Source organism: Notothenia rossii, assembly GCF_949606895.1.
Source record: "Notothenia rossii genome assembly, chromosome: 2".
Taxonomy (NCBI): Eukaryota; Metazoa; Chordata; class Actinopteri; order Perciformes; family Nototheniidae; genus Notothenia; species Notothenia rossii.
The window spans coordinates 13,425,899-13,445,552 of record NC_136904.1 but is presented as its reverse complement, the minus strand read 5'-3'; the positions used below and the strand labels follow the sequence as shown (position 1 = coordinate 13,445,552).

Here is a 19,654-nt window from a genome sequence, read left to right as displayed (position 1 = left end):
TTTGTTTTATATAGTGTCTGTCAAGTGCTGAAAGTTGAACAACACAGTTTATTCATGTTTGAGCTTGAATTTGTTTCTCCACTAAATTGGATTATTAATTAATTACCCTTCGCCGAATGACGGTACTTCTAGATAACATCAATAATATTAAGCAATTTTCTACAAAAGAGATAAAAAAAGTGGAACAATTATTTGCCATGAATTATTAAAAAGCCTTGGAGCAAAGAGACAAAAGCCACCAGAGGAAGGTCATGTTATTCAGAACAAACTCACCTAGAATGAATAGTGAAGTGTGAGAAAGCATAAAAGCCTGCTGGTAACTAATATACTGCCGTGTAAAATTAGGCATTATAGGCAAATAACATTCTGAGAGCTATTACTGTGGAGCTGTATGTGTATATTTCTTTATCTCTCTCTCTATCTGAAACACACACACACACACACACACACACACACACACACACACACACACACACACACACACACACACACACACACACACACACACACACACACACACACACACACACACACACACACACACACACACACACACACACACACACACACACACACACACCTAACACTGCACATTAACAGGCTTTCCATCCGTTGCATCATTAAATGACCATAGGCCATTTAAAAGAGGTGGTTCAATAAACTGTGTGAGTGAAGGTTTATGAGAGAGTGGTTGTGTTTAAGTCTATCTCAGTTGAAGGTAATTGAATGAGTGTGTACATTTAAGAAATGTTTCCATAGATGAGGGTAAGAGATAAACTGAGATGCTCGAAATACAATAAATATGTAACCTCGGTGAACTGGAGACCTAAGATACTGAGGCTTAATGTCAGGTCAAGAGTTCCACATGCACACACAAACACACACACACACACACACACACACACACACACACACACACACACACACACACACACACACACACACACACACACACACACACACTATGCCCCTCTACTGACCCCAATAAAAGAGCCCTTCACATCAGTAAGAGCCTGGGGGGAAGGATTTTAACGTTGCACGCTTTACAAGGCGTAACTCATAAACTCCCCCCCCCCCCCTGAGAGCCCATTTCCTCCTTGTGTCAAAGAGTGTGAAAGGTAAGAGAGTTCAAGCATGTGTGTGTATGTTTGTGTGTGTTTGAGGTATAAATGGGGCCAAACTGTGCTTCCATATCTGCTTCGCAAAGTATTACGGGCGTATAGCAAGAAACATTTAAGGGGTCATTTTAAACAATCAGATCTCTAGTAATGACTAGTAGTAGTAACTGATGCTCCAGCACAACTATGTCACCTTTAAAAGTTGTTGTTACTTGAATTGGCTATGAAATGTCCTTTTAATCTCCAAGAGCAAAAATGTCAACTTTTGATTATGACGCTCACACTTGAAGTTTAAACCTGAGTCCAGCTCAACTGTGCCATTGTGTGACTGCATGTGTGATCACACCCACGGTTTTCTCAGAGGGTCCTTGGCCTAGTTGTACTGGTGAATCCATCAATACATTTGTGCTGCAGCCACTATGACGTGCGGACACACACACGTAGGAAGGACACAAGGCTACTGCACTCTTTGCCCTTTTTAATAAAAACGAAGAAGCGATGTTGGTTTCAGAAAAGAGAGATGAAGGAATATATTAAGAGAGAAATATGTCCCTAATACCTTCAAGATATGAACACATATTCTCAATACCCAACAACTTTTATTGCTCTCTCTGCCTTCCACTCCCACAACACCTTTATACCTTTATACAAAGTGTCCATTGACTCTATTCCCTCTGCTCTCTCCATTTTCTCTTTAAAGGTCCCATGTCATGGCCATTTCTACGGATCATAATTCCATTGTGGAGGTCTACTAAAATAAATGTATATTGTGCAATGTTCCAAACTCACATTGGTTTCTCATACAGCATCTCTGTATAGTATGTGTATTCACTCTCTGTCCTAAACGGCTTGTTGGAGCTCCTGCCCCCCCCTCCCTGTGAGCCCAGTGGCCGTCTACGAGACAGCGAGACACAGCGAAACCAAGCCCCAAACACACACACACCAGCAGCCTGGCTGGGAGTTTGTGTGTGTGCCCAGGCTGAGTTCCGTGGTGTCTCGCTGTCTCGCCGACCCCACACCAGTGAGCCGGCTCACAGTGTCCCGCTCCTCGCAGCAGCGAGCCTCGCAACGTCCCGCTGAGTGTGTGTGTGTGTGAGGAAGTCCGCGGATTGGTCCAAACGTAACGGCTCCGTGGACGTTACGTTACGTCACGTCATTATACCCGAAATACGTCACTATACCCAAGAAGTAAACAATGGAAAAAGAGAAATCTCCAACGAGGCGTTTTGGGCAGCATAGACAGGTCTTCTCTGTGTTAGAGTTTTACTCGCTACAGGGTGTACTTTGAGGGTTTGTGACTCTGCAGACCGTTTACATGCATAACAAGCTACATAACACACAAGGGGGCGGGTAATAACCAGAAAAGCAAGACATGGGACCTTTAACTCATCTTTGTCCTCCCTGTCTCCATTTCCATCAACATTATTGACAAATCACAGCTTCTTCCTGTTATTCCTTCTTTACTTTCCCCATTTCTCTCGTACACTTCATGCTGCGGTGAATGCTCATGCAAGGTTGTGATCTTTAAAAACGAACATCCAGGAGAGAAAAAATGAATGAGGAACAGATTCTAAAGGAGTGAGTGTTTCTTTGACTTTTTCCCCCAAAGTCTTCATGTGAATATTTATCTTCCAGTTGCTTTGGAGAAAAGTTGACAAGTGTTCTGCTGTAACGTGTGTTCAAGCGTGAATGAATACTATGTTCAACATGAAAAGGTGTCTGTTTTAAACTACAACCTCACTGTGTCAGACAGAGGTTTGCTGGAAACAGCTTGAGGGTTCATTTCCATGTGAAAGGGCACATGCTTTGACAGATGTTGAGGCAAGGAGTCATGTATTTTTCCTGAGAAACTGGCCTGACCTGTAATACGCTCTCTTTTATAGAAAGCTTCTTGTTCCTCCGTTTTATTCCCCACGCTCAGACACAATGAAGTCTTTGAGCCAATTCAAGCAAAGGAATTCAGCTAAACAGCGACAAACAAGCCCGAGCTGAGAGAAGATTGTTCGATAGTCCCTCACAGCACTGCTTCATTACTATTGGCTGGAAAATCAATAAGAGACTGCACTCTAATTGGTTCCCAAAGACTGCAGAAACACACACTCCTGCATAGCACCTATACATAGAGATAGATACAAATACCATATGGGAATAGCAAGTGTACGCATTGGATCAATTCTAATTTTAACTAATTTATTCATTTCAGCTCTCAGTGCTGTCAGTGAGAAATACTGCAGAGATCTTACAGCTGTATTTGGGTATTATAGTCCAAAGATAAGCTGCTATTACCTAAAAAACAAACCTCTTCTATAAAATAAATGGTTAAATAACCTCCCTTGTAAGTTATTGCTGTACTGTTGAAGCAAAGTATTTACACACTAACAGAATACAATATTCTCTAAAATATCAATTGCATATTTGATCTCAAAGGCCTCACTCAGTGTTCATCACAAGAGGATTTCTACGCTATTGTTGATTGCATAAAAAGACCAAAACCTAAAAGAGCTTATTTCCCTCTTTCATAGTCCTCCATTGTCGTCCAAACAGGATTAAAAACAACTTCCACTGTTTGACGGTGAGGTATTATTTTGTTACAAAGAACATGGGCAGTGCAATCCTAAATGCATCCCTCTTGATAAATACATATTCGCACCAAATGTGAGGTAATCCAGGAGCTAAAAAATAGTCCCCAGTGTCTATTCCTGTTGAAGAAACTACAGTGCCTAGCTGTACAATGATAAATGGGAAAACGAAGAGCCACAGACAGTGTATCAAAGTAAAAAATAATTTAGAGAGGGGGACTCAATGTTGGTTTTAGTTTCTTTATGGGATTTGTGGACAGTAAGAAAATGCCAAAAATTAAGATTAAGCCGGTGTAAAATATTTTCTTTTCTTGTTTGTTTCTTTAATTAAATGTTCCATTGTGTCCATCCACCCATGCAGTCATTTAATATGTTGGGAGGCAGATGCATTTAGTCATAAATTAATCAGTCTAGAGTAAAATGTGTGTTTTTGATTAAAGAAAGGTTTTACTGAATGTGGATCAAGTGTCTATCGCCAGCTTCAAGTCAACTCTATTAATTTATTAACCTTTGAATCACTAATTCATCTCAGAAAATGTAAAATGTGTACACTGTGGGCCACATTCGACTAAGTTTACAGAGTCATACACTGCAAACAAACGGCCTCACAAACACAGAAAGAAATACAATAGGAAAGACTGCTGTGTGTGTGTGTGTGTGTGTGTGTGTGTGTGTGTGTGTGTGTGTGTGTGTGTGTGTGTGTGTGTGTGTGTGTGTGTGTGTGTGTGTGTGTGTGTGTGTGTGTGTGTGTGTGTGTGTGTGTGTGTGTGTGTGTGTGTGTGTGTGTGTGTGTGTGTGTGTGTGTGTGTGTGTGTGTGTGTGTGTGTGTGTGTATCATGCTCCAGCCCTGCCAACAGTGACAGCGTTAATATTTCAGCTACAGTACAAGGTGGAACAAAGTGGCGACTGGATTCCCTTAACGGACTCACTCACTCATTTAGATACAAGACACACAGACACCCAGAAAGGCATGAAGACAAACAAATGTCCGTGGACAATGCCCTCGCAGATGTTCACTCATGACACAGCCGCACACAGCTTGTGGCCTGAGAGGGATCGTAGCTGCTATTAAAAATTGATTAGCTGTCATGGTATCATTTTCCCCCAAGGTCAAGTCGCAATCTGTGAGTAATTGAGAAATTGGCTGCAGAGATGAAAGAGATGGAAAAAAACCTCCTACAGTCCTTTATTGTCAGTCAGATATGGAAAAAAGCAGAGAGGGTGGGGATAAAGGGCTGGTAAGGAAAGAGATGTATCCATAGATAAGAAAGATGAAATGAAGAAAGGTATCAGCGGGAAGGAGAAACAAGAGAAGAGAGAGCTCCTCGTATTAACTACAGAACATTTTTTATAATATTTCTCATCCTGTATCTAGATCACTTGTGATACCAAACTGTGGATGAAGTGCAGCAGGCTACTTAAAGAATATGTAATAAACCGGGGCAACGTTGACATGGCTTATGTGTTTGTGATCCAGCCCTGGTTCAAGACAGGCATGCTAGCGGCTCTGAGGCAGTTCTCTGCAGAGCTTTGAACTAAATGCTGACTGCAGCATGCTGACATGCCCACCAGCACAACGGTTCACATGCAGATGTTCAGCAGGTGTAATGTTTATTATGATCACCATTCTTTTAGCGCGTTACTATGTTGATCAAAACAAGTAAATGTGTAGCAAGTTATACTTAAAATGTTGACCATTATAGTTTCAATTGCATGGTTATATTTAATTATTAGCACCAAACATAAAATACAGAAAAAGCCTGCAATTTAAGAAGGTTTTACAAAAATAACACACAAATGTCTCTTTTTAAAATTCAATGCATCAAATACTCCAATATTTCAATCAAGCGGACTGAGAAATCGACAGCCTTGCCTCTTTTAGAGAATACAAATGCATTGCCTACAATCACCTAGGTATTTAGTCATAAAGCATGAGTCACATTTGATGATGATGATGCCAGATGAAAAAAGGATCACCAAAGTTGCTACAATTTATCCAATTCAATGGCTAACGTGAATGTCAGTACCAAATGATAATTCATCCAATAGTTGTTGAGGTATTGGATGTTATGATTCAGGCTGGACCACAGTGGTGGACCTACAGTACCGACTGACTGACATTGCCATCATTCGAGCCATAAAGTGTTTTCTGTAAAGTTTCTGTGCCTGGAGTGTGAGCATGGAGGAAGAATTATACCTCCATAATTTAGCAGCCAAACAAGCATTAGTCCATATATCAACTGCTGCTAAACGACACAAGATGCGTATTTAATTACCAATGTAGATCAATTTTATGGAATTACTTGACACCCTTAGCATTTTGTTTTACGTTTATTAATCATCAGGCAGCTTTAAAAATGTGTCCTTGGCAGTTTCTGCTATATTTATGTGCAACTCTGCCACTGGTTTTCTAAGTGATAATACAGTATACAGCCTAATTTCCTCGACTGATGCGAATCTCCCCAGCAGTCAGGGGTCTGAATGGAGGGCTCCCAGCTGGCTGATTTGATTAAAGTGAAACGGAGCTTACCAACAACACATGTAGAGAAACACGGCGTATAGAAATAACAGAGGGTAGTTTGAGATACAGACGCCAGTCAAAGAGGTCCACTGAGGGAACCGATTTGATTCGAGATCCCTATCCCCCTCTCTCTCTCTTTCTCTCTCTCTAACATACACACACAGCAGTACATCTGACCTGTGCAGGTTGATTTCCCCTGGCTTGAAATGTGATGTCTCAATCTGTTTTCTGCCATATTAACATGAGGGAGAACACTAACCCCCCATCACACCCGCGGACATGCCCATGTATTCAGAGGGATGTCTCGTACACACTTCTACCAGGGGCTTTGCAGCTTCCTTGACATCCTTCATTGTACACTATAATCCTATAAATGTGTGAGAATGCAAGCCTGTGTGCATGAGTGTATGTGTGTGTGAGACTGTGTGCAAATGCCATTTCCAGCAGGGGGCCGACCCCCACTGCAGGTGACATTTGTACTGGAGAAATGTCACCGAAACCATTTTTTCCCATATGTTTGCACGTGTGTGTGTGTGTGCCTTGGCACCATGTCTTGTCCTTCTTTTATCGCCTGTTTCTTATCAAACCACACCAATGTCGCTTACTAAGTTAACATGTCAGAAACACTGGTCAAACAGGGAAATAAATAAAATAGCAATCAAAATTGAAAAGTTTAAAGATGGTTAATTTAGCTTTATTTGCATAAAGTTTGAAACGCCTTGCTCTGTCCAAAGATAGCACAATCCCAATATTCACATTGTTTAAATGTTAAATCTTGTTTGCTTAATCTGTACAAAAAGCTGAAGTGTAAAAACAAATTGTTGTTTGCAGGGGGTTGAGTGCCAGGCTATTTCTTGGCCATGAGCCAGACTTACCGTTTCCTTCCTTTTCTCTACGTAAAAATAGCCTAACAGTCTTTTTGCTGTAGCTTCATATTTAATGGACAGATAAGTATCCATCCTTTCATCCTTAAAAGATGATGCTCCTTCTTTAAAAATGACCTGAAGACATTCTAACTTTTTTTCAGACATTGTTTTTTCTTCTCCATTTCACAGTTACAGTAATGTATGATGGGCAGGCTGCAGGCAGGGCCACAGGAAGGCAGAGTCAGTACGCATCTAGAACGACTGGACACCTTAATCAGAGATCCATCATATCAAAGATCCTACTACAATTCTAACTGTGAGATTTCCACATTATGTGCAAAGAGGGATGTCTGACAGTTGTAATTAAACAGAGGTAGCAGCAGGCATTTGTACACAGCACCGTGGGCCAGACAAGCGAATCACTGCCATCCCAAGATCACACGAGATCATAGTGGGATGAAACAGAAGCCAGACTGACAGACAGACAGACTGTGGGAAGAAGTGTGTGTGTGTGTGTGTGTGTGTGTGTGTGTGTGTGTGTGTGTGTGTGTGTGTGTGTGTGTGTGTGTGTGTGTGTGTGTGTGTGTGTGTGTGTGTGTGTGTGTGTGTGTGTGTGTGTGTGTGTGTGTGTGTGTGTGTGTGTGTGTGTGTGTGTGTGTGTGTGTGTGTGTGTGTGTGGTTTATATTGTATACTTGTAAGGGATTTCTCTGTTGGGGTGTATAATAATGTCAGTATATTTTGGCTGCTCTGTGTGCTATGTGGGTGTGAATCTGTCTCCCTGACAACTGAGGGGACATCTGTCACCTCCATATGGAGAGAAAAAGAGATAGAGACCCAACGGAGGAGCGAAGCAAAATAAAAACAGAAAATAATCAGACGACAAAAAGACAAATAAAATATGAAAAACCATAGCCTAATATTATCGAGAGTCTTCTAGACTAGATATAGAAACTGTTCGTCATGTAAAAGCCTTTCTACATATGGCATAAGTCACATATACGCATTTTGTTTTTGCTTTATCTCTGCATCAAACAGCTTTTGATTAATATTTGTGATGTAAAAATATGTGTGCAGCTGCAATTTGTGAACAAATAGTTAGTAAGTAGCAGAAAAGTCTAAATATTAAGCTAAGAAATAATGAACATACAAATAAAAAGTTAGCTATGTATTAATTTGTTGAAATATCTAAACATCTAGCTTAAAATATTGTAACAATAGTCGGAAATATTGTGAAAAATATCTAGTTATTGTCAAATGAAAATGAACACATTTTGAACCTGACACTGGTGTTAAAGTCGGGGTACTTCATGTGACAGGGCAGGGGGGCGGTAACGTCTTTATTAAAAGGTTGGTAACCGATGATTTAGAGCACAGCAACAGAACAGCAGCTCCCCTGGGATGCTTCAAGATTTTGTTGCATGTCAGCCCCTCTCTCTCTCACCTTGATTCTGTCTGTCTTCACTATTGCCTGTCCAACATCATCACACATTCATGCAAATACATACAGACAGTTAGACAAACACTGTCACACTTTCCTACTCTAAACTACTAAACTATGCCTGGGACCCCTCTCCTACAGTACTGGACTTGGCTGTTTGATGTCTGTTTGATTTTGTCCTCCACAGTCATTCTTTTTCTAGCAGTGAGGACACACACACACACACACACACACACACACACACACACACACACACACACACACACACACACACACACACACACACACACACACACACAGAATCAGCGAGCCTCTCACTCAAACTGTGGAGGAGGGGGCACTAAAAACTCATTACATGGACGATCAATATTGCACACACTTGAGAAGCATGAAACCCCCCCACATCCCGAACAGACACACACACACACACACACACACACACACACACACACACACACACACACACACACACACACACACACACACACACACGTTTCATCAACCATAGGCAACAGTGACAGATGACTTTTGTCAGCCTGAGATGTGTTACCGTGGTAACACATTAGGATGCATTCCTGTATGGTACAGCAGGGTGGACACACACAAACGATCACACACACGATCATACACACGATCACACACACCTGTATACATTTAGATAAACCGGCCCAAGGTCATGATAAAGTTCTACAGATCAATATTTTTGCAAATTCCAGTCGTGCATAAAAACCAAATCTCAACAAAATGCTTTAACTGAAACCTGAGCTTTTTATACTTATTCTAAATAAAAATAATAATCAAAATGTATATATAATAATAATAATACATTTGATTTATCAAGTGCTTTATCAGGTGCTCAAAGACGCTTTAAAGAGGTAAAAAAGATAAGATAAAAAGTCTAATTAAAATCAAGCCATAAAACCACATTCATCACAAGGACACGGCATCAATCACACATACATTAAAAGCTGCTACTATAGCCATCCAAAACTAAAAGCAACAGATCGTCACAAAACATTTAACACACAACTTCCTGTCAACTTCTCATATGAAAAGGAATAAATCAACCCAACTTCCACGGATAGAGATTAAGCTAATTAAATGTCACTCTCCAGGATGAACAAACACAGAACATTATCTTGTGAAAAATGGACACACGTGTATTTGGACAGTTGTTGATGCTTATCTGCATGGATTAAAAAAAAACTGTAACATAATAATTTAAAGAAGACTTTAAAGGTCCCCTATTATACTGTTTTTCATCAATATATTATAGGTCTCAGATGTATACAAAACATGTCTCTGAAGTTTTTGGCTCGAAACACCAAACAGATCATTGCAGCATCCCATAATCCCCTCTGTTTCAGCCCTGTTTCAAAAGTGCTGATTCTCTGTCTGTTACTTTAGACGGAAATAAGGAGCCACTCCCCAAGCCCCTCTGAGAGATATCTGGTTACAAAGAACACAATGGTGCTCGGTGCTCTAGGAGGAGATTCAGGTGATAAGGTGGGGGGTTACCTTGGTTGGTGATTGGCTAATGGTTACACAAGCCAAAACATCGTTATGACATCATAAAGTGGCCAAAATATGATCATCTCATTTTCAGACAGATTTTTATATAAATGGATCAGGACAACAAGTGAGATAACCTTTTTTCCTGAACCTTTCAGAATCTGTTTACACAGAGGGGACACAGGTTTATGTATAAAAGACAGGAAAAAGTGGAGTTTGCATAATAGGTGACCTTTAAGTCATTTTTCTTTACCTTTCCCAGTCCAGGGGTATCTTTGATTTTGTTGGCTGCACGCAGAAGGCAGGGCGGAGCCGGCGGGGGGGCCATCAACAGGGCGGAGCTAAAGTTGGTGGGGAACAGAGGGGGGTCACATGACGGCGTTGATGATGTCACTGGGGCTGTAACTGCGGTGGTCTTCTGCTTCTTCTTCTTGGACGCTAAGTTCAACTTTTGTGCAGCTCTGAGAGAGGGAAGCAGAGAGAAAGAGGAAAGGAGATAAGTCAGGCCATCAGTTAAATTCATCGTTAAAACTTTGCACTCTATCACTGTAAAAAATATATTGTTAACACACACAATTATAAATGAGGAAATACTGTACACAGATAAGGGAGGACAGGATGGTGCACAGATGTGGCTAAAATGACATCCTTATAGTCTGCTAAATAAAAACCATGGCAAATATGGTAATTGCAGATGGAGCTCTAGAACACACCCTTCCACACACACACACACACACACACACACACACACACACACACACACACACACACACACACACACACACACACACACACACACACACACACACACACACACACACACAGTCACACACACACACAGTCACACACACAGTCACACAGTCACACACACACACGCTGCTGTTTACACATGTAGCAACATCTGGAAGGGGAGTGGTTCATTTGCTTTCTTGCCGCTCAATTCCCCGCAGCATTCAGCTCAAAAGGAATCACCAGAAATTATATTTATTTATACTCTATCTCTTCTGCACTCAGATTCTCCTCATCTGCTCACTTCTTTTAACTTGAACTTCCAAACTTCTCAATCTCACTTCTTTCTCTTCCCGTTCTCCTCGCGCTTTCATTTCTTACTTCAACACCGCAGGTTCTTCCTGTCTGCCTCTCGCTGCACAACGCGTCTTTAGTCTCTTACTTTTTCTCCTCCCTTTTATAACCCTTTCTTTGTTTTGCAGCAGAAACACCACGTCTCCATATAAGAGACTGAATTTATGATTCAACCTACATGAAATGAGTTGAGAGAGGAGATAGGTATTACCCAGCACCAGTGGTGGAACAAGTACATTCACTCACGTCCTGTAGGCCTACTTAAAGGTGGGGTAGGTAAGTTTGAGAAACCGGCTCGAGATACACTTTTTATTATATTCCATGGAATGCTCTTAACATCCCGATAGCAATGAATATCTGAAGTGCTTTAACAAAAAATCCATTAAAAAATGTCATCTGTTGAAGCCGTAGTACTGTAAAAAGCACGACCAGCCGGCCCGGCTAAAATAACTGGATGGTCTACCTGCCTGTCAGCCTTCCATCTGTGCACAAACTTATCTCGTGCCCTCATTGGTCATGTGCGCGTTCGTGTGTGTTGGAGGAGGGGCTCTGTAAGGAAGTGGCAGATTTGTTCCGGCTGTGTATTTTCACATTTTAGCGCACTCGAGCTGGTTTCTCCAAAATTACCCACCCCACCTTTAAAGACATGTTTCTGGTACTTGTACTTAATGGAATTTTTCAATTTTACGATCATACTTCTATTTCAGTACAAGCCAGAGTGAAATATTAAATGTTTTACTCCACATTTATCTGACCTTCATAGTTACTTTTGAGTTAAAGATGTTATGTTTCTTACCTTCATTAAATACAATGCATTGTTTTAGATCAAACAGGTGGTTCCCAATGTTGGATGTGATTGACCTGTTGCAAAGCAGCACTGTAGAGTTGTCACATTTTAGTTATAAAAGAGACAACTCTCCAACATGTAAACAAAAAAAAAAGATCAGATCTCACATTATTGTCTCATCTGTAGAACGACTGGACTAGCTAAATGTAAATAAAGTAAGAAGTTAAATACTACTTATACGTTGATACATTCTTTCAAATTATGATACTTTGCGTACATTTTGTAAATGAACTCTATACGTTTTTGTCAAAAATGAAGTTTGCTTATCATGTGATTAATTATATTAGCATTGATTACCATTAATCGCTGTGAAAATAAATACACAACCGGGCTAGTGCACAGAGGTCTAGTAGAGGATGAGTAGTATATCAGATAATAAGGTGTATAGATGTACCGTTAATTATACTTTATTTAGTTTTTGTTCGAAGCATCAATAACTCCCTGGACATGGCTGTGCATAAAAACGAGGAAAGGTTAAGTGAGAGGGATCCCGGGAGAACCCAAGGATAGTAAATCTGCAGACGGTAATTCACAGTACGTAATTTATTATCATCAGTTAAAAAATGTGCGTATGCGTCAGTGTTTTTCCTTTTTGAATTTATGAAGCTGCAATTAAAACGAGCAGATTTACTGACAAACTGAGATTCACAGAGCAGCAGTTAACGATACTATGAAATAAAAGAGCTCCAAAACGTCTCTGGTAGGGATCTCTGTTCTGCTTTAATCTATTCTCTCATATATTTCTATGATTATAAGAGAGCCAAAGAGAGAGGAGACCTTGCGGCCTGACACGCTCTCAGTCAAAGAGCCATATTCTCACACCATTGGCTTTCAATTAACTGCAGCAGGTTACAGAAATGAGGGGGAGAGGGGGAGAGAGGGAGAGAGATAGAAGAGAGGGGGGGGGAGATGTGGATCCAGTGACCCGGAGAACGACGAAGCGTTTCACCATTTGACTAGCTCTCCCTGGAGAATTGTGTGTGAATTTGTATGTGCAGGAGTGTGTTTGTGACTGTGCGGATGTGTGTGTGTGCATACTGTATGAAACAAAGCCCCACAAATGAGACCACTAATTGGTTTCTCATTGTGTGAAAGCCACGCTTCCATACATATTGCAGCGAATGTGATCAGAAGAAATTAAGGGGTTTCTCATTGTATGACTTGATTGCTGAAAAACCTCCCATGAAGCATACATGTGCATTAGATTTCAAATTTTAAAAAAATCCATCCTAAAAATAATTATGGTATCAATCATAACTGTGGCTTTCCTTTTCTCCGTAAAAAGTCACAAGAGGATCTTGTTTTAGAAAGATGTGCTTGAGTTATTATGTACAGATGGAACAAGTGGCTTTAATGGATTCATGCAACATTACTCAGCTGCGGGAGATTTTTACTAGCTTTCTAAACAAAACATGTATTACATTATTTTGTGATTGTTTTTAGAATAGACCCTTCAAATCCATCAACCACAACAATTTAGTAATGTGTATTCTAATGTGTATGTAATATGACCCTCTTATTATGTACTCTCTCCTTGACTGGTTTAATCTATGGCACAATTCAAACATGGTGGACAGACTAGTACACACACACACACACACACACACACACACACACACACACACACACACACACACACACACACACACACACACACACACACACACACACACACACACACATACACATACACATACACATACACACACAACATAATTGGTAGCGTTTAATGACTAGTGGCCTGGGATTTGGCCAAGTGGATCTATTCCAATCTAACCCTAAAGTGAAGAGTGCTTGTTTGTCATCCATCTACATCCATCAGCTCTTCCTCTCACACCCCCATCCTAATTTGCCTCCTCCTTTTCTCCATTACCTTCATCCATTCCTCCACTCTCCACCATCCTTCACTTCCCTCCTACTCTTTCTTTTTTTAAATCCCTCTCAATACAATCATCCCCTTATCTTTCCTCTCTATTTTATCCCTCTCATTATTTCAATCCTTTCATCCTTTGCCTTCTTCTCTGCCCATATATCCACCCATCCATCCCGCCATCCATTCAGCCATCCTTACACGTATTGATCCCTCCATCCATCCCCGCCATCTTCCCTTAAGTCCCTTCATGTGTCTCTCTCTTGTTAAAAAGCAGCACAGGTCACACAGATAGGCTGACTACTAACATGCTGCTGCTTTGTTTTCCTCCTCCTTCAACACAACTACAAACACTCTCAGTTGGCACACACACAAAGACTCACTTGCAACACACAAACACACACAGTTGATTTATGACTTGTGTCTCTGGGCTGTGTCGCTGGCCCAGTAGCTAATTAAATTCTATTTAACAGGTCATCAGTGGAGGGAGATATAGGGAGGGACAGAGAGGAACAGCGAGGGTGTGTGTGTTTGTGTGTGTTGTAGGGGTCAAAAAGCTGGCATGGACAGAAGACCGGATTTACTGACACTACTTTGTATCGACATGTATATATAGCTTCCAATGTACACACTTCCTGCTGCAGATTAAGAAACTACCTTCATGCTACAGTATAGTAGGTAATGTCGCGAAATATGAGTATTGGCGACAACCATGTTTAAAACATTTTTTGAAATTGTTTAAATAGTCTAGTTGTTAGGTTTTAAGAGGAAATGCACAATAAACAAAGTTAAAGATGGATATGACTGATTGCATTATTTTAATCAATTTATAAATAGATGTTGCGATTATATTGTTATTGTGAATCATTTTTGCCCATAAAATTGTGTATTGAAAATGTGATATTGTCCATCTCTGAGCTATATTTGAACACAAGTCCAAGCACTGAAATATGAATGTATTGCTGTGTTCAACATAGTGATGATGCCCGTGTATACTCTTATAAACATATTGCATGTTATTGTGTGTTAATGTAAGGTTGTGTGTGCTTTTACCAAGCGGCAAACTCTGTGGAAGAGCCGGGACGCCAATAAGGGAGTGGCACACACTGCAGTTCATATATTGGCTGATAGGGATTGACTGCAGAAAGGAGCAATTTCCATAGACCCCCATGTTAAAATACCCAACTTTACAGCAGAAAAAAACCTGTTTGTCTGATGTGTTAAACAATTTCTAAAGAGCCTAAACATAATTTGATAAAAACATTTTGAGAGTTTGAGAAATATAGGAAATGTAAAACTATTATTTCATGCCTCTCTCTATGACAACAGTAAGAAGAAGAACAAATTATGTTCATCTTCAATGTCGCAATAAACAAATATAATTACTGTTCAATGAGCAAAACCAAAAAAAAAATCTTAAAGGGCTTATTGATTTGTTTCTAAGGGCTTTTTCAAATCCAGATGAGGGCTTTTTTATTCATACCTGGCTCTGATGTGACAAGGCGGTTGAAATTTAAATCATCAATCAAACAGAACCAATGTGAGTGGAGCCTAATTGGTGGCCAATTATCATTTGATGGAATACCTCTGGTAAAGGAAAGAAAAGAGATAAATAGAGAGGTAAACAGATGCAGAGAAAGAGACAGCATTCCCCCATTTCCATCCAAAATAACAACGCCTTCCCAATTCACCAATTCACTGGGGACCTATTCATTTACTCTGCTACCTCGAGCAACACACACACACACACACACACACACACACACACACACACACACACACACACACACACACACACACACACACACACACACACACACACACACACACACACACACACACACACACACACACACACACACACACACAGTCACACAACAGCCACACAACAGCCAAATCCCCAAAGAGCCGATCCATGGAGCATGCAGTAAAAAATTCCTTCACTGATAGAAAGTCCCTTCCCCCAGTGAGGGAGAGCATGCACACACACACACACACACACACACACACACACACACACACACACACACACACACACACACACACACACACACACACACACACACACACACACACACACACACACACACACACACACACACACACACACACACACACCTAAGCATGTACAGCATGTCTCTATCCTCTAGCCAGCGTCCCCAGGGGGCCACTGCAGCCCAGGGAAAATGGAGTGCTACAGTGTGAGTGTGACATATTCCCAGACAGATTGGTACTAATGAAAGATATTACTCTCATGCACATTAGCTGAGGTAAAGAAAAGGTCAGTGGAGAGAAGGAGAAATTGTCGGCAAAAGAGAGGAGAGAAAGGACAAAAGCGCAGGAGGAGAGGAGTGCAGGAAAGTAGAGAGGTAAAAACAGAAAGCAATTACATGAAGACGAGAGGAGGGATATAAAGTGGAGGAAGTGGAGGAGGAAAGGGATCAGGTGAGAGGAGATGGGGTGGACACAGGGATTTTGCTTTGGGCAGACAGTGAGCAATAAGGATATTGTGAGTGTGTGTATGCTTGTGCGTGTGTGTGTGTATAATAAGAATGTCTGTATGCGGTCCACGTCTGAGAGTAAAGACCAAGAGAGCCAAGGGGATTTCACCAGCACTGCATGGCTGCATTCATCAGCCAAATACACACAGGTACACACATTACAAGAGTCAAACATAAAAGGTGACAGAGTGTACACTGTTGCCTTTTGCCAATTAAACTGAAATCCTAATACTATACACACACACACACACACACACACACACACACACACACACACACACACACACACACACACACATACACACTAACACACATACACACACACACACACATACACACACACACACACGGACAAATGCACAGACAAATGATGCACATATGGGAAGTGTTGAAAAGCGAACTGAACTAACACACAATATGCCCCTCGATTTTAAGAGGAATGTGTATAAAGCAGTCTAAGTTAATATACATGCTTACAGTAAATGGAAGAGAGAGTCTGAAAGCTACACACACACTCACACCCAAACATATCCACAGACAGTGACGCCTGCACCATTAAACAAACCCTGTTCCTTCACTCAGAAGGTTAATGGTCATGAATTTGCCCAAAGACAGCTGGCTGTATGTTTGGAATGTCAGCCAGATGTATGTATGTGTGTGTTCGTGCGTGTGTGTGTGTGTGTGTGTGTGTGTGTGTGTGTGTGTGTGTGTGTGTGTGTGTGTGTGTGTGTGTGTGTGTGTGTGTGTGTGTGTGTGTGTGTGTGTGTGTGTGTGTGTGTGTGTGTGTGTGTGTGTGTGTGTGTGTGTTTGTGTGTGTTTGAGTAAAACGGCCTTGTTACCTGACAGTTCAGGGGGTCAGAGAAAGAAAGCTAAAGAAAGAGTGTGTGCACATGTTGCGTGCGTTTCCATATAATTTACGGGTTATGCCTGGACACGGGTGCTTAGAAAGACAGACGGCACTATGTCTGCCAAACTGATGTATCAGACACAGACAAAAACACATTACATTTATCTACAGATTTCAAAACACACACAAACAAAACACAGGTGTGTGCACAGCAGGAGATGTGGAAGATGGGATGGAGAAGAGAAAAGACTGGTGAAAGTGAGAAGGAAAAGCAACATTCAAAATGTGATTTAAAGTATCGCATTAGATACGACAGCTCAGCAATATTTCAGACACCGTGACACACTCATATTCTTGTGTTACCCATGAATAATTTACCCGTTCATTTTGAGCTTGCCATGTTTATTCATCAATAATTTACCCAGATTACCCGTGTCTTATTTATGTTGTGTCGCTATGCATTTCTCTAGATTTGATTACATGGCTCATTGACTGCTGACTGGATAGTTGATTTATAAATAAAAACGGCCAAAGGCAAGTAAGTATACTTTTGCATATTTACCATTTTCGTCTGAGAACATTTAACAATGCATTTTTCTCTTTTATGGCTATTTTTTCAGCTCTTTCAGAAAAAATATGAGACATCGGCATAACAGCCAGGACATGTTTGGACTTAAACCGATGATGAACTAAACCCAAAGATTATTCTGACACAAATGAGCAGGTAAAATGCATCTCACACCCTTTGTTTTTTACTGATATCATGCCTAGCATTCTCTGTAATACTGATGTTTCTATCTACTCCTACAATGTTGCTAAACCCTAAAAAAGGTGAAATGTATCTGGTTATATATAAGTCAAAGACAAATACGAGAATTGTAGGATGCTAATTCACATAAACCTTTAATTATTCAATATAAATAAATATAGGAACGTTTTCCAAAATAAAAAAACCGCATGCTGGCGCTGTGTGGAGATACCAGATAAAGCAGGAAGTCGGCTGATATTTGGTGGTGCACGTTCGTAATGCATCTCACCTGGCGAAGAAGGAGGCAGCAGCAGAGGTGGTGGTCGGCGCCGCCGCGGTTACAGACACCGTGTGAGAGGGAGAGTTTGTGTGTGAAGGAGAGTTTGTGTGTGAAGGAGAGTTTGTGTTGTAGCGGTTCAGGGCAGCCTCGGTCAAACCTTCTCTGGAGTCCTCAGAGATCATCTGGGAGATCTGACGAAAGACAGAGAGATGTTTTTAATATTTACTCTTGAGGTCTCATTATCCAAACATTGTTCATTTCATCCACTTAAAAGAAGAAAGACAAAAAGCAACATAAACGCTTGATCATACTAACTACATCAATGTTCTTCATAACCATTTAAAGAAAGCATACACACAAGAGTATACAGCGGTGTATTTATGTCCTTGTCTGAATACATGTCCATCCATGTGTGCATTGTGGTGGATCTTTGGCTTCAGAAAGAGTTCAACAACTTCCAAAATATCTCTCAAACAACATGCAACACTGTCAAATTCTGACTTCAAGGAAACCCTTTTGGAGAAGAAACTGTTGAGTTAAAGTTCTAAAAGTCTTCTTGTACATTTTTATACAAAGGAGGATTTTGCAAGCTTTTTGAAAGATATTTTGGAATTTGGTGAAATCTTTCTGGAGCCAAACATCCACCACAATGCACCAAAGGATTACCATGAATCGTGTGTGTGTGTGTGTGTGTGTGTGTGTGTGTGTGTGTGTGTGTGTGTGTGTGTGTGTGTGTGTGTGTGTGTGTGTGTGTGTGTGTGTGTGTGTGTGTGTGTGTGTGTGTGTGTGTGTGTGTGTGTGTGTGTGTGTGTGTGTGGGAGGCTGGGTGGGGGTCCACATAGAAGGACAGCAAACAAACACATCCTCCTGCCTCAGTTCTCTCACGCCTCCTCCTTCTCTTTCACCGTCACTTCTATTTCACGTTATTTGTTTTTATCATTACCTCTAACCGTTTAAATGTCCTTCTCTTCGGCCCATTGCTCTGCCATTTTAAGATATTCACATTGTCCTTTATTATTGGATCATCCTTCAGGTCCTTTATTAGATTTTAGGACAGTGAGGACGAAGAGAGAGAGAACTTTGAACTTATAACACTGTAAAGAAATGAAATTGGCCGCTCCTTGAGGAGTTATTGTTTCATCAGATTTACGGTATATACACAACAACTTTGTATGGATGCATCTATATAGCTATCTTTTCTCTTCATTCTTTGGGGGGCACATTTCCTTTATTGGAAAGCAAGATAAAAGCTGAACATGTGGAGAGAGGAAGAAGGATATGACTTTAAAGTCCCTGGGGGAAGCTGAATGTTGCCATTATATGGTATGTGCTTTAGCCACTCTGCCACTGGACCCCCGTTATTCATCTGTGTCCATAGGATTCGAATATAAGACATAAGACCAAACAGTTAAATTCATATACTGTACATCCTTGGAGCAAACA

The 19,654-nt window shown here is 40.8% G+C and overlaps 1 protein-coding gene across 2 annotated transcripts in view; it reads right to left on the bottom strand.

Annotated features, from left to right (window-relative positions):
* kif26ba (kinesin family member 26Ba) overlaps positions 1-19,654 on the bottom strand; it is an 86,535-nt gene that overhangs the window by 32,429 nt on the left and 34,452 nt on the right. For both annotated transcript variants that reach the window (XM_079664887.1, XM_079664888.1), the window contains exons 4-5: positions 18,221-18,402; positions 10,289-10,496 (exon numbers count right to left, since the gene is read on the bottom strand). In XM_079664887.1, the coding sequence (XP_079521013.1) occupies positions 10,289-10,496; positions 18,221-18,402 (390 nt within the window). The remainder of the gene's footprint in view (positions 1-10,288; positions 10,497-18,220; positions 18,403-19,654) is intronic.